The 15,465-nt window shown below is 39.0% G+C and overlaps 1 protein-coding gene across 1 annotated transcript in view; it reads right to left on the reverse strand.

The window, feature by feature from the left end:
- Positions 1-438: 438 nt before the first annotated feature.
- The window catches only part of CLCA1 (chloride channel accessory 1), a 29,615-nt gene continuing 14,588 nt past the window's right edge, over positions 439-15,465 (reverse strand). The window contains exons 6-14 of the mRNA XM_026004708.2: positions 14,843-15,061; positions 13,879-14,106; positions 10,870-11,044; positions 8,921-9,027; positions 6,566-6,781; positions 5,730-5,991; positions 4,500-4,670; positions 1,997-2,236; positions 439-943 (exon numbers count right to left, since the gene is read on the reverse strand). Coding sequence (XP_025860493.1) covers positions 561-943; positions 1,997-2,236; positions 4,500-4,670; positions 5,730-5,991; positions 6,566-6,781; positions 8,921-9,027; positions 10,870-11,044; positions 13,879-14,106; positions 14,843-15,061 — 2,001 coding nt within the window. The 3' untranslated portion in view covers positions 439-560. The remainder of the gene's footprint in view (positions 944-1,996; positions 2,237-4,499; positions 4,671-5,729; positions 5,992-6,565; positions 6,782-8,920; positions 9,028-10,869; positions 11,045-13,878; positions 14,107-14,842; positions 15,062-15,465) is intronic.

Here is a 15,465-nt window from a genome sequence, read left to right on the forward strand (position 1 = left end):
CACATCTGGCTTGAACCTCCCTTTCTCATCTCATCTCCTACCACTGTGACTATAAGCATCACTACTTGTAATTTCATGCACATAACATACATTTCTATGCCTAAGGAGACTTCATCATGCTACTATTTCTTTCTGTAATGCAATCTCTTCCTGAAATGCATAATCCCTGCAAATTTAGAGAAGAGAATGTATATTCTTGGTAGTTTTGATTCAAATAACAAGCCTTGCCTTTTATATTTAAATAGTTTGACCTCATTGAACATTTCTGGCCTTTTTCATATGCAATTACATGTTCTTTTTAATTGGCAAAGCTCCTTAAAATGAATTAAAATATACTTTCATCTATTGATCCAAGCACCTCTTCTTTAAAATCATTAGTAAATGCCTGTACAATGATCGAACTTTTGAATTTAAATGGATAATCTTTATACATCTGTAGCCAGTTGTTTAATATTTTATTTCATTATATCGCCCTCTACAGGAAAGTTTAAAATACATTTTGGAGAATTTTATAATCAAAAGAAGGATGGATGATTTATTCATCTCGTGAAAACTCAGCCCTAGCCTAGTGTCAGCTGCAATTCCCCTAGCCACTTCCACATAATTTTTAAAACGTGAAGGCCAGGAATGGTGCTATTGACACTAATATCAGGACAAGGAGGAGAAGGAGTTGGTATCTCTGGAGGAGTCTCTGGGGGAATAAACAAAGACACTCGTGCAATATTAGAGATTTCTGACTTTAGGTTGGACTTATCAACAGCCTGAACAGCAATGAAGAGATCCGTGCCATTTTCAAAAGTGATGTCTTCTGGTGTAAAAACAAAGATTTCCTTAGAGTTGGCCTCCTTCGGGATGAGATCCGATGTGTTCACTTGAAGTGAATCATTGAATTTGTCTCTGAGATCAAGAATATTTGCACTTATTTTAATGATGTACTTGTGAGCTAAAAAGAGAAAAAAAGAGTTGTGATTTGTAATTGTCAAGTGTTAAAGAAGTTTTAAAGTTTATTAGAAACTCTATCACTACTCCATAAAGTTCCAGCGAATAAATGTAATTGATAGTCCATATTTATAAGTATTAGTATTCTTTTTACATTCTTGTTTGGGCATCTCAACAGAGTAATAAGTATAAAACTGAATCAGAGGGTGCCTGGGTGGCTTAGTGGGTTAAGCATCCCACTCTTGATTTGGGCTCAGGTCATGATCTCAGAGTGGTGAGATCTAGCCCTGATGAGCTCCATGCCACCATGGAGTGCTCTTAAGGTTCTCTTTCTTCCTTTCCCTTTGCCCTCGCCCCTCCCCGCTTATGCGCTCCCTCAAATATATAAATTAAGTAAGTAAGTAAATAAATATATAAATCTGGATCAGGCATGACCTTGGTCAGTATTTCTGTGCATGCCCCTGGCTAAGAGAGGAAGTCCTTAAATTACTGCTCATTGCTTCATTATTTATGGAAGATAAAAGTTGCTTCTTAAACTTTCATGTGCATATAAAATACCCAGGGATCTTAAAATACAGATTTTGGATTGCTAGATCTAGTTGGGGCTTGGGGCTCCACATTTCTAACAAGCACTCATGTGATACCCATGCTGCAATCTGAAGACTATACTTTGAGATAAAAATCTAGTAGAACTTGAGGTTTATTCCAAAGATCAGTTCTGCTCCCTAGATATCTATGCTCTATTCCCAATCCTTTCCAGGAATCACTGCTAAAAATGGAATTTATTAAAGGACAGCTTGGCAAGATTTAAAAAAAAAAACAACTAAAGATTGCCTGTTACTGGTTGAAACCTCTTAAAACTTAAAGTAGGTCAGTTTTTCAGGTTCTAAACCTCTCCTATTTAAAAATCCTAACCTTTCATTTCAGAAGACATTCAAGATCCCTTTTGCCTTCTGCCTTTGACATGTACCACAACATGTCTGCCTGCCTCACCTCCTGCTGCACCTCTGCTGGCTGCTTAACACCTTTACAGGGTCTACTACCACATTCAGCTTACCTCTTCCATGATCATAATCATCCCCAGGAGCTGTCCAAGTCAGATTAATAAATTTGTCCCCGTGGATTTTTGCCTGAAGGTCAGTGATTTGACAGGGTGGGAAGAGATCAGGTATGGGAGCTAGTGGGACGCCAGAGGCCACAAATGAACCGCCCGAGGATGTTCTACTGAAACACACTTGCTTGCCTTGAAGATCATTCTTATTAATTTCGGGTCTCGGTGGATTCCATTTTACTTCACCTGCATCACATCACATCACATCACATCACATCACATCACATCACATCACATTGTAAGCGACTATATGACTATACTTCCCTCTGTTTTGTTATCAGATTACTTTCTTCCTAGTCTTGCCTTTGTCTTCTTTCCTCCCACGCACAAAATTAATTTTAACTATTTGATGTAAAGATCCCAAATCCAGTTGCATCAGAGGAAAAAAAGCAAAAAGAGAATCAGTTTTGTTTTTTTTTTAATCTCACAGATACTTTCTGAAATAACAATTCTCATAATTTATTTTCATGACATTTGTCCTGGAATTCTTTCTCTTTCCATCTTTTTGGCTATCCTGATTCCTGATTTACTTTTCTTGATCAGTTTAAATCCTACCTCTGTTTTAAGCCTTCTTAGGCTGCCTCAAGAAATCTCTTTCACCTAGATAATACTGTTTGTTTTATTTTTCCTATTTATTTAGTAACTAACCATCTGGACTATCAAGAATTGCTTTGATTATTTCTTCCATGCATTTTTCTTTCTCTTTTTCCTCTGTTTGTGTTTAATCTTTCTTATTAGATTGCAGATTCTCATAAATTGCTTTATGTTAGGCATTCTAAAATTTTATGATTTTAAAAGACTTCTGATTTTCTCATTGAATACATGGGAACATTGTACTTGAGGCAATCTTAATTTTCTTCACATTCTTGCTGAAAGGTTGTATAAATGTAAGACTAGAATTCAAAGAATACCTCGGCCTGCTCAATCAGTGGGGTTCTCAGACTTTTATTTCAATAAAAATATTCCAAAATATCCGACATGGCATTACTTAGAATTTACTCTCTCATAAACTCTATTTCTTTAGCCCTTATAAAATTTTTATCTGTAAAGACAGATTGATCTTCATACCCATCAATCTGGTCTTGGGCAAAGATAAAGTTAGTATTCAATTCACCAATAGAGACCATCTCTCTCGATATTCAGGCACATCAAGAGATAGAGAGAAACATGGCTTTCAATGCCAAACTAGGCACTATCATGGTTAGTCCTAACAATTAGACCAATAACCTCTTGAGCCTGTTTTTCCATTTGCAAAATAGGATAATTAGGAGAATGTAATGTTCTAGTGTGAGTAAAACATTGAGCATGAAGCTAGATATGGCTGCTAAGCCAATCTTCTCCTGCCTTCTTCCCCTAACTCAGAAAGAAGAACAAATGAGAATAAACTAAGCTGAAATATGTGAAAAAGCTTTGGAAACAAAAGTGTCCTTTAAAGCATTTTTTTTTTCCTGTGATCACCTTTGCATGAGACACCACATGTCCTAGAATCCTTCTTTTACTGAGCACACACCCAAGTAAAGAGGGCAGTGGAAAGCTTCTTGGAGGAGCTGTTCTTATAATACACCAGACGCTAGGAAAAGACCTGCCCAAGACAGAGTAGAGATTGATGGAAAACAAGTCCTGGAACCCATCAGGACTGGTCTTGGTCCTAATTCCAGCTCCAGTCCTTGTCAAGTGTTTATTACCAGGAGTGGTACAGGACTGCCTGTTTCTTGGAGCACAATTCCCCACATGCTTACATGTGGCCTCAGTGTACTGGCTGGCATTAGGCTCATCTACTATTCTCTCTGGCCTGAGCAAGAGAAAGGAGACAGCAAGGCTTATGATACTGATGTATAAAATAAGCCCTAAATTCCTTTATTCTATGGATATGACAATATCAGTGGAAAGAGCTTCATTACAAAATGTTTTAAAATTTATTAAAAATAATAGCAAACATTTATTGAACATTACTATTTACCAGCGGCAGTTTATTAGGTGTGTTTCTTTGTTTATTCCTCATAACTACCTTATGAGGTAGTTACCATTATTATTCCTATTTTACAACTGAGGAAAGTGAAGCACAAAGAGATTATCTAAAATACTTTAGTTGGTAGAGGGCTAGACTGTGAACCCAGACAGTTGAAAGCTACCTTCAATCTGTTGGTTTTCAGCTGAGGGTTATTTTGCCTCCTAGAGGACAGTGGATGATGTCTGGAGATATTTTTGATTGTCATAATGGTGGGGGCTGCTTCAGATAACTAGAGGGTAGAGGCCACGAATGCTAGTAAACATCCTACCATGCACAGGACAGCCCCCACAACAAAGAATTATGTGGCCCAAAATATCAATAGTGTTCAGCCTGAGAAACTCTGCTATTAAATTACACCATTCTCTTTGTAGGCTTAATGGTTTTCTCTTGATCCCAAACCTTTAACTCAAGCCAGGTGTATTATTACAGAATACTTACCATTCTCAATCCAGCCAGGTATGTACATGGCTCCATTCTGCCTGGGTGTCACCTTCTGTCCAGCTGCATTTATTCCTCCCAGAGCCCACACTTTCACACTGTATCTACCATTTGTATCATAAGCCGTAAAATACCTTGAATAGATACCATCATCCTTAGTAGCATCAGCACCTTGACAGGAAAATGAAGGAATTAATGAATATCTGAAAGGTACATGGACATTTGTATATTTCCAATTCAAATGTGAGTTAAAAATTTTCAAAGCAAAGATAATTTTGCACTATCTCCAAGAGAGTTTACAATTTGATTGTGTTCAAGATGAGATCTACTTTTTTCTTTTATGCATGTGTGCACATGTATATATATGTCAGTGTGTGTGTGTAGCTTCATGTGTGTATATTTTGTCTTCCTGAATTATTGTCTTTCTTTTTGAAATTGGAGATCATGCCATGTGTCTGCTATATCTGATAGAGTGCAAGGTAACTATTCATTAAGTATCTGTTGAACTGAATTAAATTGCTGTACATTACTGCAGAGAAAAAAAAGTTATATGATTTTTTTTAAACTTATGACTTCTCACCAGGGTAGATTTAGATAGGAAATTCATTTACAGAATTTTTTTTTCTAATAAGGTTACTTGCATCAGAGTAAGTCATGTTCTGTCTAAAAAGAAATGTAGAATTCTATTTCTCTCGCTCCCTGTTAGATTTCCTTAAAAAATAAGGGGCTGGATTTTCATGTTGGGGGCAAGCTAATACAGGGTCTGCATACATATTACAAGGACATATAACTACATTTGAATTTATCTCTGCTGCTTTCTAAATGTGACAGCCTCAGTTTCTTCATCTGTAATGTAGGGATAATAATATCTCAAAAGCGTATGGTAGAGATAAAAATGAATATAACATAAGATAGTTATTAATATAATAACTAATTTTCCTCCTTCCCTTTTTAGGGAGTGTCTGACAACTCCCTAGAGTATCGGAATATATTGTGCTTGAGCCACTAATGTGTTTGGTCTTAGTGCTGAGGCAAAAGATAGGCCCTTCTTCATGTTTTCCAACATTTTAAACTATAGGCATTGTGAGGAAGTAGAGAACTCTCTCAACAAGACCCCCAGTAGTGGACTCCCTGCTTGTAACTGTCCTCACCACATCATGCCCTCCCCTTCTGTTCCTTGGTTTCTTTTTGAAAAAGAAAGATGTGTTTTCTGATTTTTTGACTAATTACCTGCTCCATTGTCCAGTAATTCCAAGTTAACTGTATTACCATTCACTGATTCTATTACAGCTGTGACAGTGGCCCTGAGGATTGGTGTGGCTCCTTGATGAACCTTTGCATAAACTGCCATTGGGCTAGGGAATTTGCCTGTGTCTTTGTTCATTTTAGAGGTCACTGTAATTGGAGGCAAAGTAGCACTTGATGCACGGGAGGTGACAGTCAGAGTCAGGGTTTGTGAGCTTGCTTGCAGACTGTAACTCCACATGCCAACCTGACCAAAACAAATGGAGACGTTTCCAATTAATGACTGTAGATGACACTGACCTGACCTTAATGTCACCTATAGGAAGATCTTATCTGATACAAGCATGGTACAAGCCTCTCTAAGAAGATCTCTGATACTCTGTCAGCCAAGGGAAACTTTGGTACATTTGGATTAGCCACATGGTTCTCACAGTCAAGAAAATCTTAATTGGGGAAAATGAGGTCAGAAAGCTGTGCCCTTATCATTTCCTTGGTTTCTAAAAAGCAGTATCAAATCAGTGGGTTCCTGGGTAGAGGAAATGTTTTTCATGATCCTGAAGTTTCAAGGACCATTTTGCATCTTGACTTTATACATGAAGTTTGAAAGTTCTCCCTTTCATACCTGGAGAAAATAATACCAATTTCCTTCCCTTGATTTGCTGTCATACTAATAAGATAGAGAACTGGGTGGAGAATTTTCTTTGTTCTTTCTTTCATTCAAAACTAACTCCCCTTTTACCACCCACATTTAAAAAGCAATGATTATTTTGTAAAAATTTTATCTTGTCAAATTGTGAGAAGGATAAAACCTGACCCCATACCTTGGCAGTGCCTGGGATTTGGAGGTAGGCCATTCTGGTGTTTGTGTCCATTACAAAGCCATCTTGTTTCTTTCCACTAGGATCCCGGAGAAGGATCTGGGGAGGCTGTGTTGTCCAAGTGATGAGAAATAAAGTGTCATTTCCCACAGTGCTGTCCACAAGGACTGTGCCGTTCATCCACTGATTGTTCTGGAGGGTTACTCCTTTACTTTCAAGCTGTTAAGGAAAACAATTCTTTACATTCTGGAGAATACCAGCCCCCATCACACAGTCTCTTCATTCTTCCTGATGCCTGTGTCATTGGTTTTGTATTTATGTCTTATCATTATCCAGTTCTAAATTACCTTTCTTCTGGCCTTAGCTTCCACAATGTTTATTCTTAAACCCAAGTCAGACTACTTCCCCATATGACACTCATGAATCCCTGACTCTGACTTTATCATACTCTCTGCTTTTTCTGAAAGTCTATACATTCATCTCCATTTATCTAAGCCTTGCCAGTCCTTCAAAATTCATTTCAAATGGCACTTTATGAAACTTTCTCTAATGTCCATCTCACTTACTAACAGAATAATCTCTCCCTCCTGTGAGTTCCTACAGAATCTTGATTCTAACCAGTTCTTTGATATTCTCGCAGTATGTTTTGCTTTATTTTTTTTTGAAAGACTTCATTTATTTATGAGAGACACAGAGAGAGAGGCAGAGACATAGGCAGAGGGAGAAGCAGAACCCCTGTGGAGACTCTGATGTGGGACTCAATCCTAGGACCCAAGGATCACAACCTGAGCCAAAAGCAGATATTCAACCACTGAGCCACCCAGGTGTCCTTTGTTTTACTTTATACCGACTAGTGTTTATATCCCATCCTGTTTACTAGTCTATAAACTCTTAAGGAGTCTGACTGGAACTTTTTTTGCAAATAACCAATTGCTAGGTCAAGTATTATTTCAGTCGCTGTGAAGAGAAATGAAATAAGTCAAGGGCCAAGGCTGATTTGTTGTTTGGAGCAGAATGACGAGTGGTTAGAGCAGGGACTGAGGTGGGGAAGGGTTAACAGGACTTTTACAGAGAATGTTACCTTGAAGATTGTCTCCTAGATAATTATTTCTTGTCCTGATAACTAAGAGAAGATAGAGTAGCTGGGTCATGGAATCAGATTTTCTAATTTCATAGGTGGATTTGATCTTGGATGTGAAGCAAGTAAAGGGCTCTTATATCTGATTCTTAAGGCAGGTGGGTAAATGAGTTCTGCTCATTTATCTCTCTCACTATTAAGCTTCTTAAATACAAAAATAATGGGCAGAACTACCTGACTGAATTTCCTTTCATCAATTTGATTACTTTTTTTTTCAGACACATTTCTCCAATTTCCAGACTGAACTCTTGAGTTTAATTTTCTAAATCTGAACTAGGATAACCCAAATGAGTATAATTGTTGTCTTCGTTATGCTACAGTGGTAGATCAGAAAACCGATTATTTCAAAATCTGTCACTGTTTGGCTTTGACATGACATTATTCCTTTACTTTTAGTCAAACTTTCACAATAAAATTGTGAGTTCACAACCAAATTATCAAAATAAAAATCATAATTCACACAGATGTGAGTTCTGATTGTTTACTCTCTAGCTTAAAAATTCATATGAGTAGCTTTTAAAACTTTAAGAAGAACATTTAAAATACATTTGCCCTTTTAAAGAATAGTCTCAAAGATTTTGAAAGAAAATTTAGTTTTCTTGAAATTTTAGAACCAGAAGGGCCCATATATGTTTTCTGCTTCATATCTGGCTGAGAAACTGAGGCCCAGAAAGCAGAAATTCTTAATCCACAGTTAGAGAGTTAATGGCAGGCCTAGGACCAGGATCCAGGTGTCCTGACTGACATCATGGGTTTTTCACAGAACAAAACATTTTTCATCCATTATAAGGAGATGTTGGCAAATATCAGGGATTTGAGGTAATGGAAAAAATAGAACAAGTAATCCCTGAACACTTACTTGTCCCAGAAAATTTGTGTTAAGATGATCTACTGTGAAGAAAATTTTGAGCCAATTATATTGCTACGGGTGCTTGTTAACAGATGTTGAAAAAGAATTCTTGGGCTCATTATGTTTTATGTTGCTGGTTTCTATGGAGAAGTCAGTTAGTATTATTTCCAAACAAGTAGACACTAATTACTTTGCTTAAGTAAGTACTGTTGAATTTTAGGAATAGTGTCCAATATCAGGCTAAAACTTCCATTTTTAATTTTAAATTACTACTAGAAGAATGTAGTACTTAATAAATTTAACCATTAAACTCTCCATCTTGGCTATGATTATTTATAAACATGAAAAACCAAAGAGTAAAAATTCTGACCTGGATTGCACGCTGGGAGTCAACTCCATTCCCAGATGAAAGGGCCCCAAAAGCATCAATGAGGCCATTGTTCTGAGCCTGATCTGAAGCATATGTCTGTAAACCGCCTAAAATACAATTATATTATCAGAAGCTGTTTTCTAGAAAGCAAGCATTTGCAGCATTTTAGCTATTGTTAGATAGCAGAATATGTGAAATAAATATTCTATTGCATTTTAAAGTATTAATCAATCAACCTCAAATAAGCATCCAGATTAACTCAGAAGTCTATACTAATTTTTTAATTCTACTAAATAAGATTCAGCAACACCTCAGTTGCCCAGCTGTGTCAGTTATCTGCAAAGCAGCCATGGATCTCTGATAGGTCAAAACTAGTATCATAAAATTTCATGGTTTAAAGGTCATGCACTTCATATAAGAGAATTTATTAAGCCTTAGTCCAAGTCTGTTGATTTATTCCTTTTTTAGATAGAATCCTAACAAGCTTGACTTTTGAATTTTCTTCTAAATCATAAAACATGTGTATGTAACAACAGCAAGAAATAACAGTTAACAAGGGACAGTCATAGAAAAGTATAACATGTAGTAAAAAAACAGATTATACACCAGGTCTCACAGTCTCAGGCTATTTAGAACATGTATAACTAAGGTATTTGATGTGAAAGCACTTTTAAACCATTAATGCCATCCAAAGTTTAAGGTAAGTACTTTGGTAATGCTCTCGGGGCATCACCCAGATACCCTTACCTATGCAAGGGAATCTCTCCCCAGCTACTCTAAGTGTTAGCTGCTAATGGCATATAGCTGCCCCATTTTTCCAGAGAATTGCTGTGCCAAAAGGGGCTATGCTTGCTAGAGAAATAACATGCTCCCTCACCTCCCCCTTGCCTTGACTGTCCATGGCCACTGACTGATGGGTGCAGTGGTACAAAAGGTTAGCCCTTTTGCCTTAAGATTATACCAAGTATGTGATGCAATTCCAGATTGAGAGCCGCCTGTGGGGTTAGCTTCAGCTAGACTCTAAGTTCACTTCTGTGCTTGGGTCCTTCCCCTGTCCTATCCTACTTCCCTTTCTCTCATTCTCCTGATAACTCTCCCTCTATAAATCACATTCACCCAAATCCATCCCTGTCTCAGGCTCTGCTTCTAGGAAACCCAGACTGAGATAGGTAGTATTTGGAACAAGCAGCCCTGTCATTCATTGTGGCTGCCTCAGAAGGCAACTCAGCATAATAATCGATATCCATAATGCTGGCCCTAAGTTTAAAAAAAAAATTGTGCCCACCTACTCTGCTAAAGAAGCCAAGCACATATGGAGTCTATTTTAACCATCTGTCTGTGTATGAGAGAAGCACAATATATTAATGTTTTATGGAGAAACTGTGTTGTTTTCTACATTTTCAGAGTGACTTTCAGTGTGATTCATTAGGCCCTTTGCTCTTCCCCTACCACTCCTTATTAGAGTCTCAACTTAGATGTCACCTTCCTGGACCCTTCTTTCCATAGTAAAGTCAAAGACTTTCTATTCTAGTGTGCTTTCTACTGTTAACAGATGATTTTTATCATGGTATTATATAGTTAGTGGCTTGTCCTCTGTCTTCCCTGGGTCTCTTAGCCAGTTGTCAACTAGAAGAGAGTGGTTTCTGGCTAACCTATTAGGTTCTTTGCAGTTCTTACAAAGTGTCTGGGAAGAGAAACCTGAGTCCTGACTAGAGGGCTGTGCTGATCCCATCTTTCTGCAGACTGTCATAATCCTAGAACTGAGGCCTTACAAGAAATGGAGGGTCAATTCTAATGGTCATTTGGAGGTAAAGGCAGGTAGTTAGTTAATAAGATTACCCCTCTCTATATATATGTCCCACCCTTCCCCTTCTCCCCAGTTCACTGGAGCCACAGTCCATTGGAAGAGACAATTTAGTGGGACACAGCAGCAGCAGACCACCCCTCACCTGTCATTTTAGATAGCTCCTCTAGTTCTTTTGCTGCAGAGGGTCCGAGGGCGACTGTGTGGATGATGGCTCCACTTTGTTTCACTTCATTAAAGCATGAGCTTATAGTGTTGTCCTCTCCATCAGTCAATAGCACTATCTCAGCTCCATCTGTTGGGTATTTCTTCTTAATAACCTAAGAACATAATGCAGGGCATGAGTTGTTAGGGTAGCCATAGTGTTTGAGAAAACAGCATTTATGGTTTTTAAAAATTTTTATTTATTTATGATAGTCACAGAGAGAGAGAGAGAGAGAGAGAGGCAGAGACACAGGCAGAGGGAGAAGCAGGCTCCATGCACCGGGAGCCCGATGTGGGATTCGATTCCGGGTCTCCAGGATCGCGCCCTGGGCCAAAGGCAGGCGCTAAACCATTGAGCCACCCAGGGATCCTGGGAAAACTGCATTTAAAGGGAACGAGAAGAGAAACTCCAGAGGGAATAAACAGAAGTGCCTGAGAATGGTCAAATATCTCTCTGTCTTAAAATGATATAATTTTAAATCAGCAACATTCATGGAACTTGACAGTAGTCTTTTCTCTCGGTTACCCTGTTGCAGAGCAGACTCTGTAAAGAGGGATACAAGATTATTCCAGGAGAAGAGAGCATTGGGGAAGCAACAAAGGAGGTTTTTCTAGTTTTCTTATATGACCTCTTCTTGACGGAGGTTCCCAGATGCTTTCAGAAACCATCCTCATTGAATAAGGATAATATTTGGGAGATATTAGATGCAGGGTGGATTTAGCTTGTATGATATTTACCATCTGATACTCACCATCTGAGTAGACCAACTGTTTATGGTTGGCATTGGTTCTGACCAATGAGTACTCAGATCACATGAGTTACTAAAATTTTTAATATTCCCTCTGATTAAAACAAATAATTTTGTTCCCATTAACCCCAGCTCCTAATCGTCTTGTGACATCTATGTTTCAACTATTCCTGATTAACACAGAATATAGTTTTTTACATTGTACAGAAAGCACACAGCTCTTACCAGTGTTGGATAAGATTATGATAGAAGGAAAATTAGATTTAAAAAATAATGTTACTCATTTCAGAGGAGGAAGGCAAGAGTCCATTCTTCCCCTAAAAAAGAGTAGAAGGAGAGACCCAGAAGAAGAGAAAACAAGCAAGCAAGCCTAAGTAACCTCCCTTCTCTGGACCTGACTCTTAGAAAGGGAAGGCATCTTAAGTAGGAAAGCTAATAGCAGAGGGGACTTCTGTCACCCTCTGTTTGATCTTTGAGAGGAGACTGCCACACAAGGGAAGAAAGCAGAACATGTCTGCTGCTACATGAAGGAGCCCAGAGCCCGGGATCCTCTCAGCTATGGCTGTGTCCTTGTTCTGACCAAGCTGAGAGGCCAGAGAAAGGGCTTAATTTGGATTCCCTTGTCCTACTTCTCCCCATCACTGCTCTGTGCCATGGAAAACATCTAGAAGTTCCCACATATCCCATAGGAAAGACATAAGTCAGCAGACAAGAGATTAAGTCATCTTGCCATTCAGACTGAGGGCTGTTCAGTCTGTCAGGGGTTGGATAGAGGACAAGGGGATGTTCAGGGCTGTTCCGATAGTGAGAGCCAGGGTGGGGCTGAGTCAGCCAGGAAGGATCACAGGGCTCTGATCAAGCCCAGAAAACAAAGTCCAATAGGCACCTCAGCAGAAACTGGAGCCCAGAACAGACCTGACAAGGGTCTTGGGGCAGGAACCAGTGGGGAACTTGAGGACAATGTAGGACCCAAGGCTCTTTACCTCATCACACACAAGCTCCTCCCCTCCCACATCTGGACTCCATTGGGCAGGAGGAGCATCTAAATTCCAGTTGTATCTCTCACGCTCTCTCACCCATCTAAGTGGAAATGCAAAACCAGAAGTTCTCTCTTCAACACCAAGCCATCTGGCATTACTCATCTCCCCTAAGGTTTTGCATAGTAGGCTTTTAATATAACATGTCAGCGATTTCACTGCCCATTCCCCTCCCTCATTTGCTTCTTTAATCAAAGCTTGGGTAAATGGAGTGATAGAGGCAACAGAATCCAGATGCACACAGGCATCTGGACAAGGGTTTTACAGCTGACTGTGCATACAGTGGAAACCACTTTTAGGGAACTGAACTTCAAAGATTGAATAAAAAGTCCAGAGGGACAGACTGAATTTGAGGAAATGGTTGTCTCTTGTCCACATGCAGTAATAGTGTGAGCTGGAAACTAAATGTTCCTGCTGCTGCTTGGGAATCTGGAACAGCCCTACTGACATGTTCTGCTCCATATCAGGCAGAAGGCTGGCCTGCCCAAGAATGCCACAGAGATTCTAAGACTTTAATTAGCTAGCTTCTTTCAGCCTCTTATTATTTGTGTCATGGGGGTAATAAATATCTTCTAAATAAATATAGAATATTGGATTATATATTTGGAGCAAATAAGCATCAGGTGCTATCAAAGAACTCAATTCAACTTTATTGAGAACCTTCCGTATAAAAGATACTGTGCAGCAGCCTGCAAGGTAAAGATGTAAGTCCTATCCCTAAAGAAATTTTGCTTGAGTGAAGTTTATGGTTAGAAAATAAGACAGAAGAGCCTAGAAGTCATAAGAAATGTTTTTGTTTAAGTTCATAGAATTTAGAAAGAGCAATTATATAGTTGAAAGAATCAGGAAAGATACTAAGAAGTAGGTGATGTCTGTGATGGATCTTTGAATATGATTTGAATTACGGATGAGGGAAGAGAAAGTATACTAAGTGGGAGCCCGGCAAAGGTGTGGAAGTGCTGAAGGTTAAATGATCCTATTTGCTTAAATGTAGGACACCTGGAAGAGAGTCCCTGTGACATAAACTTGGAAAGGTAGGTAGGCACTATATTATGAAAGAACTTAAATATGAGAGAAAATGTCACTTAATTTTGTTGAAAATGGAGAGACATTTAGGCAACAGAAATTGTAAACATTGACAAATGATAAGGAAACTTGTCTTACAGCAAATGCTGATCGAAGCCCGGAGCAGATGGACGTTCCTCCTGTGGCCACTGTAGGTAAGCTTTTGGTGAGTGCATCCCTTTCTGTGCCACTGTTTATCTGTATGAGTTCACTTTGTACCTGGGCAACACTGTCAAATGTCACCATTCCAACCCAGGACCCTTGCTCAACTATCTGCAGAAGGAAAAGTTTGCCGGCTTGATTCAGTCGTTTAAGGCGGTCACCAATCTGAATGGAGAAGTAGAAGAAAAGCAGTCAGGTTGGGTTTAGATGGGCAGACTAATAACAAAACAGTGTAGAAGAAATTTGGAAGTAGCTGTCTTAACATAGTGTAAACGACAATAAGCTTATTCAAGGCCTTTATATTAAATTTCCATGTTAAATTTCTCCTTTTAAAAAAAAGATTTTATTTATTCACGAGGGGCACAGAGAGAGAGGCAGAGACACACAGGCAGAGGGAGAAGCAGGCTCCTTGGGGGAGCCCAATGTGGGACTTGATCCTAGGACCTCAGGATCATGCCCTGAGCCAAAGGCAGACACTCAGCCACTAAGCCCCCTAGGCGTCCCTAAATTTCTCCTTTATATTGAGTAGCATCTTTGGGCAGAATTTTAGGGCCTTTGTTTAAATAACTCTAAAAGATCAAGCCAGATTAGGCTTTAGTTGGATCATTAGTTCATTGGTTTAGTACTAGTTCTATAGACCTACATCTTGTAGTGAAACATAAAAAATGTTAATCAGCAGATCTTGCTCATAAATTAAAAGCTCATTTAATTTGGCAAATGAGACACTTGCTGCTGAATTTCTCTTGAATAGAGTTGAGGTGGGTGTTTCTTATGGTAATGTTATTGTTGTAACTGTTCTGACTCTAAGGGTTGTGTTTATTCCCAGCTTGTTACAAATTGTAGATCATATCACACATAAATATGAGGGCAGCATCCCAAAGACCAAGACCAGTGAACGTACCGCCATGCTTCCAGACTTATCAAGAACTAAACACACAATTCTTTGTCCGATCTGCAGCAATGAGAATGTGGGTGCTGGTGGCTGTGTTGTCATAGGAGTGGTTTTCTTAAAATCCTCAGAATCTTGAATCACTTCCCATGTGCTTCGGAGATTGCATCTTTGGTTTTGTGGGTTTGGGGCATCTTTATTGTGGTTTTTTTCTGTACAGAATTTAACCACCTGGAATTGTCAATAAAATTACGGAGATAAACTGTAGAGAAGGATATTTAAATCCCTTGCCTTCCTTCCTAGTCTGCCCTGCTAACCCATGAACTTGGCTTAATCCCATAATCACTGCAGGACTCTGCTGGAGAGATTCACAATCATAATTCAGACTTCCTATCTCATACCACATCTTCAACCTCATTGGACCCTTGGTGCTCCTCAGCCATCCATTTATCTGCTCTTGGCTTCCTTCCTATGTCTCAAATTTCAAGCTATTTCAAGCCACTATCTTCAAAACACCCACTTCTTGACATTACTCTGCTGGTACCATCTTATCTCTCCATCCTTTTACTTCTCACTCACTTCCTTACTTCCCACTCACTTCCCAACACCCTGTATTCCAGCTCTTTCCACTAAAA

Source organism: Vulpes vulpes, chromosome 3, assembly GCF_048418805.1.
Source record: "Vulpes vulpes isolate BD-2025 chromosome 3, VulVul3, whole genome shotgun sequence".
In the NCBI taxonomy this organism is placed as follows: domain Eukaryota; kingdom Metazoa; phylum Chordata; class Mammalia; order Carnivora; family Canidae; genus Vulpes; species Vulpes vulpes.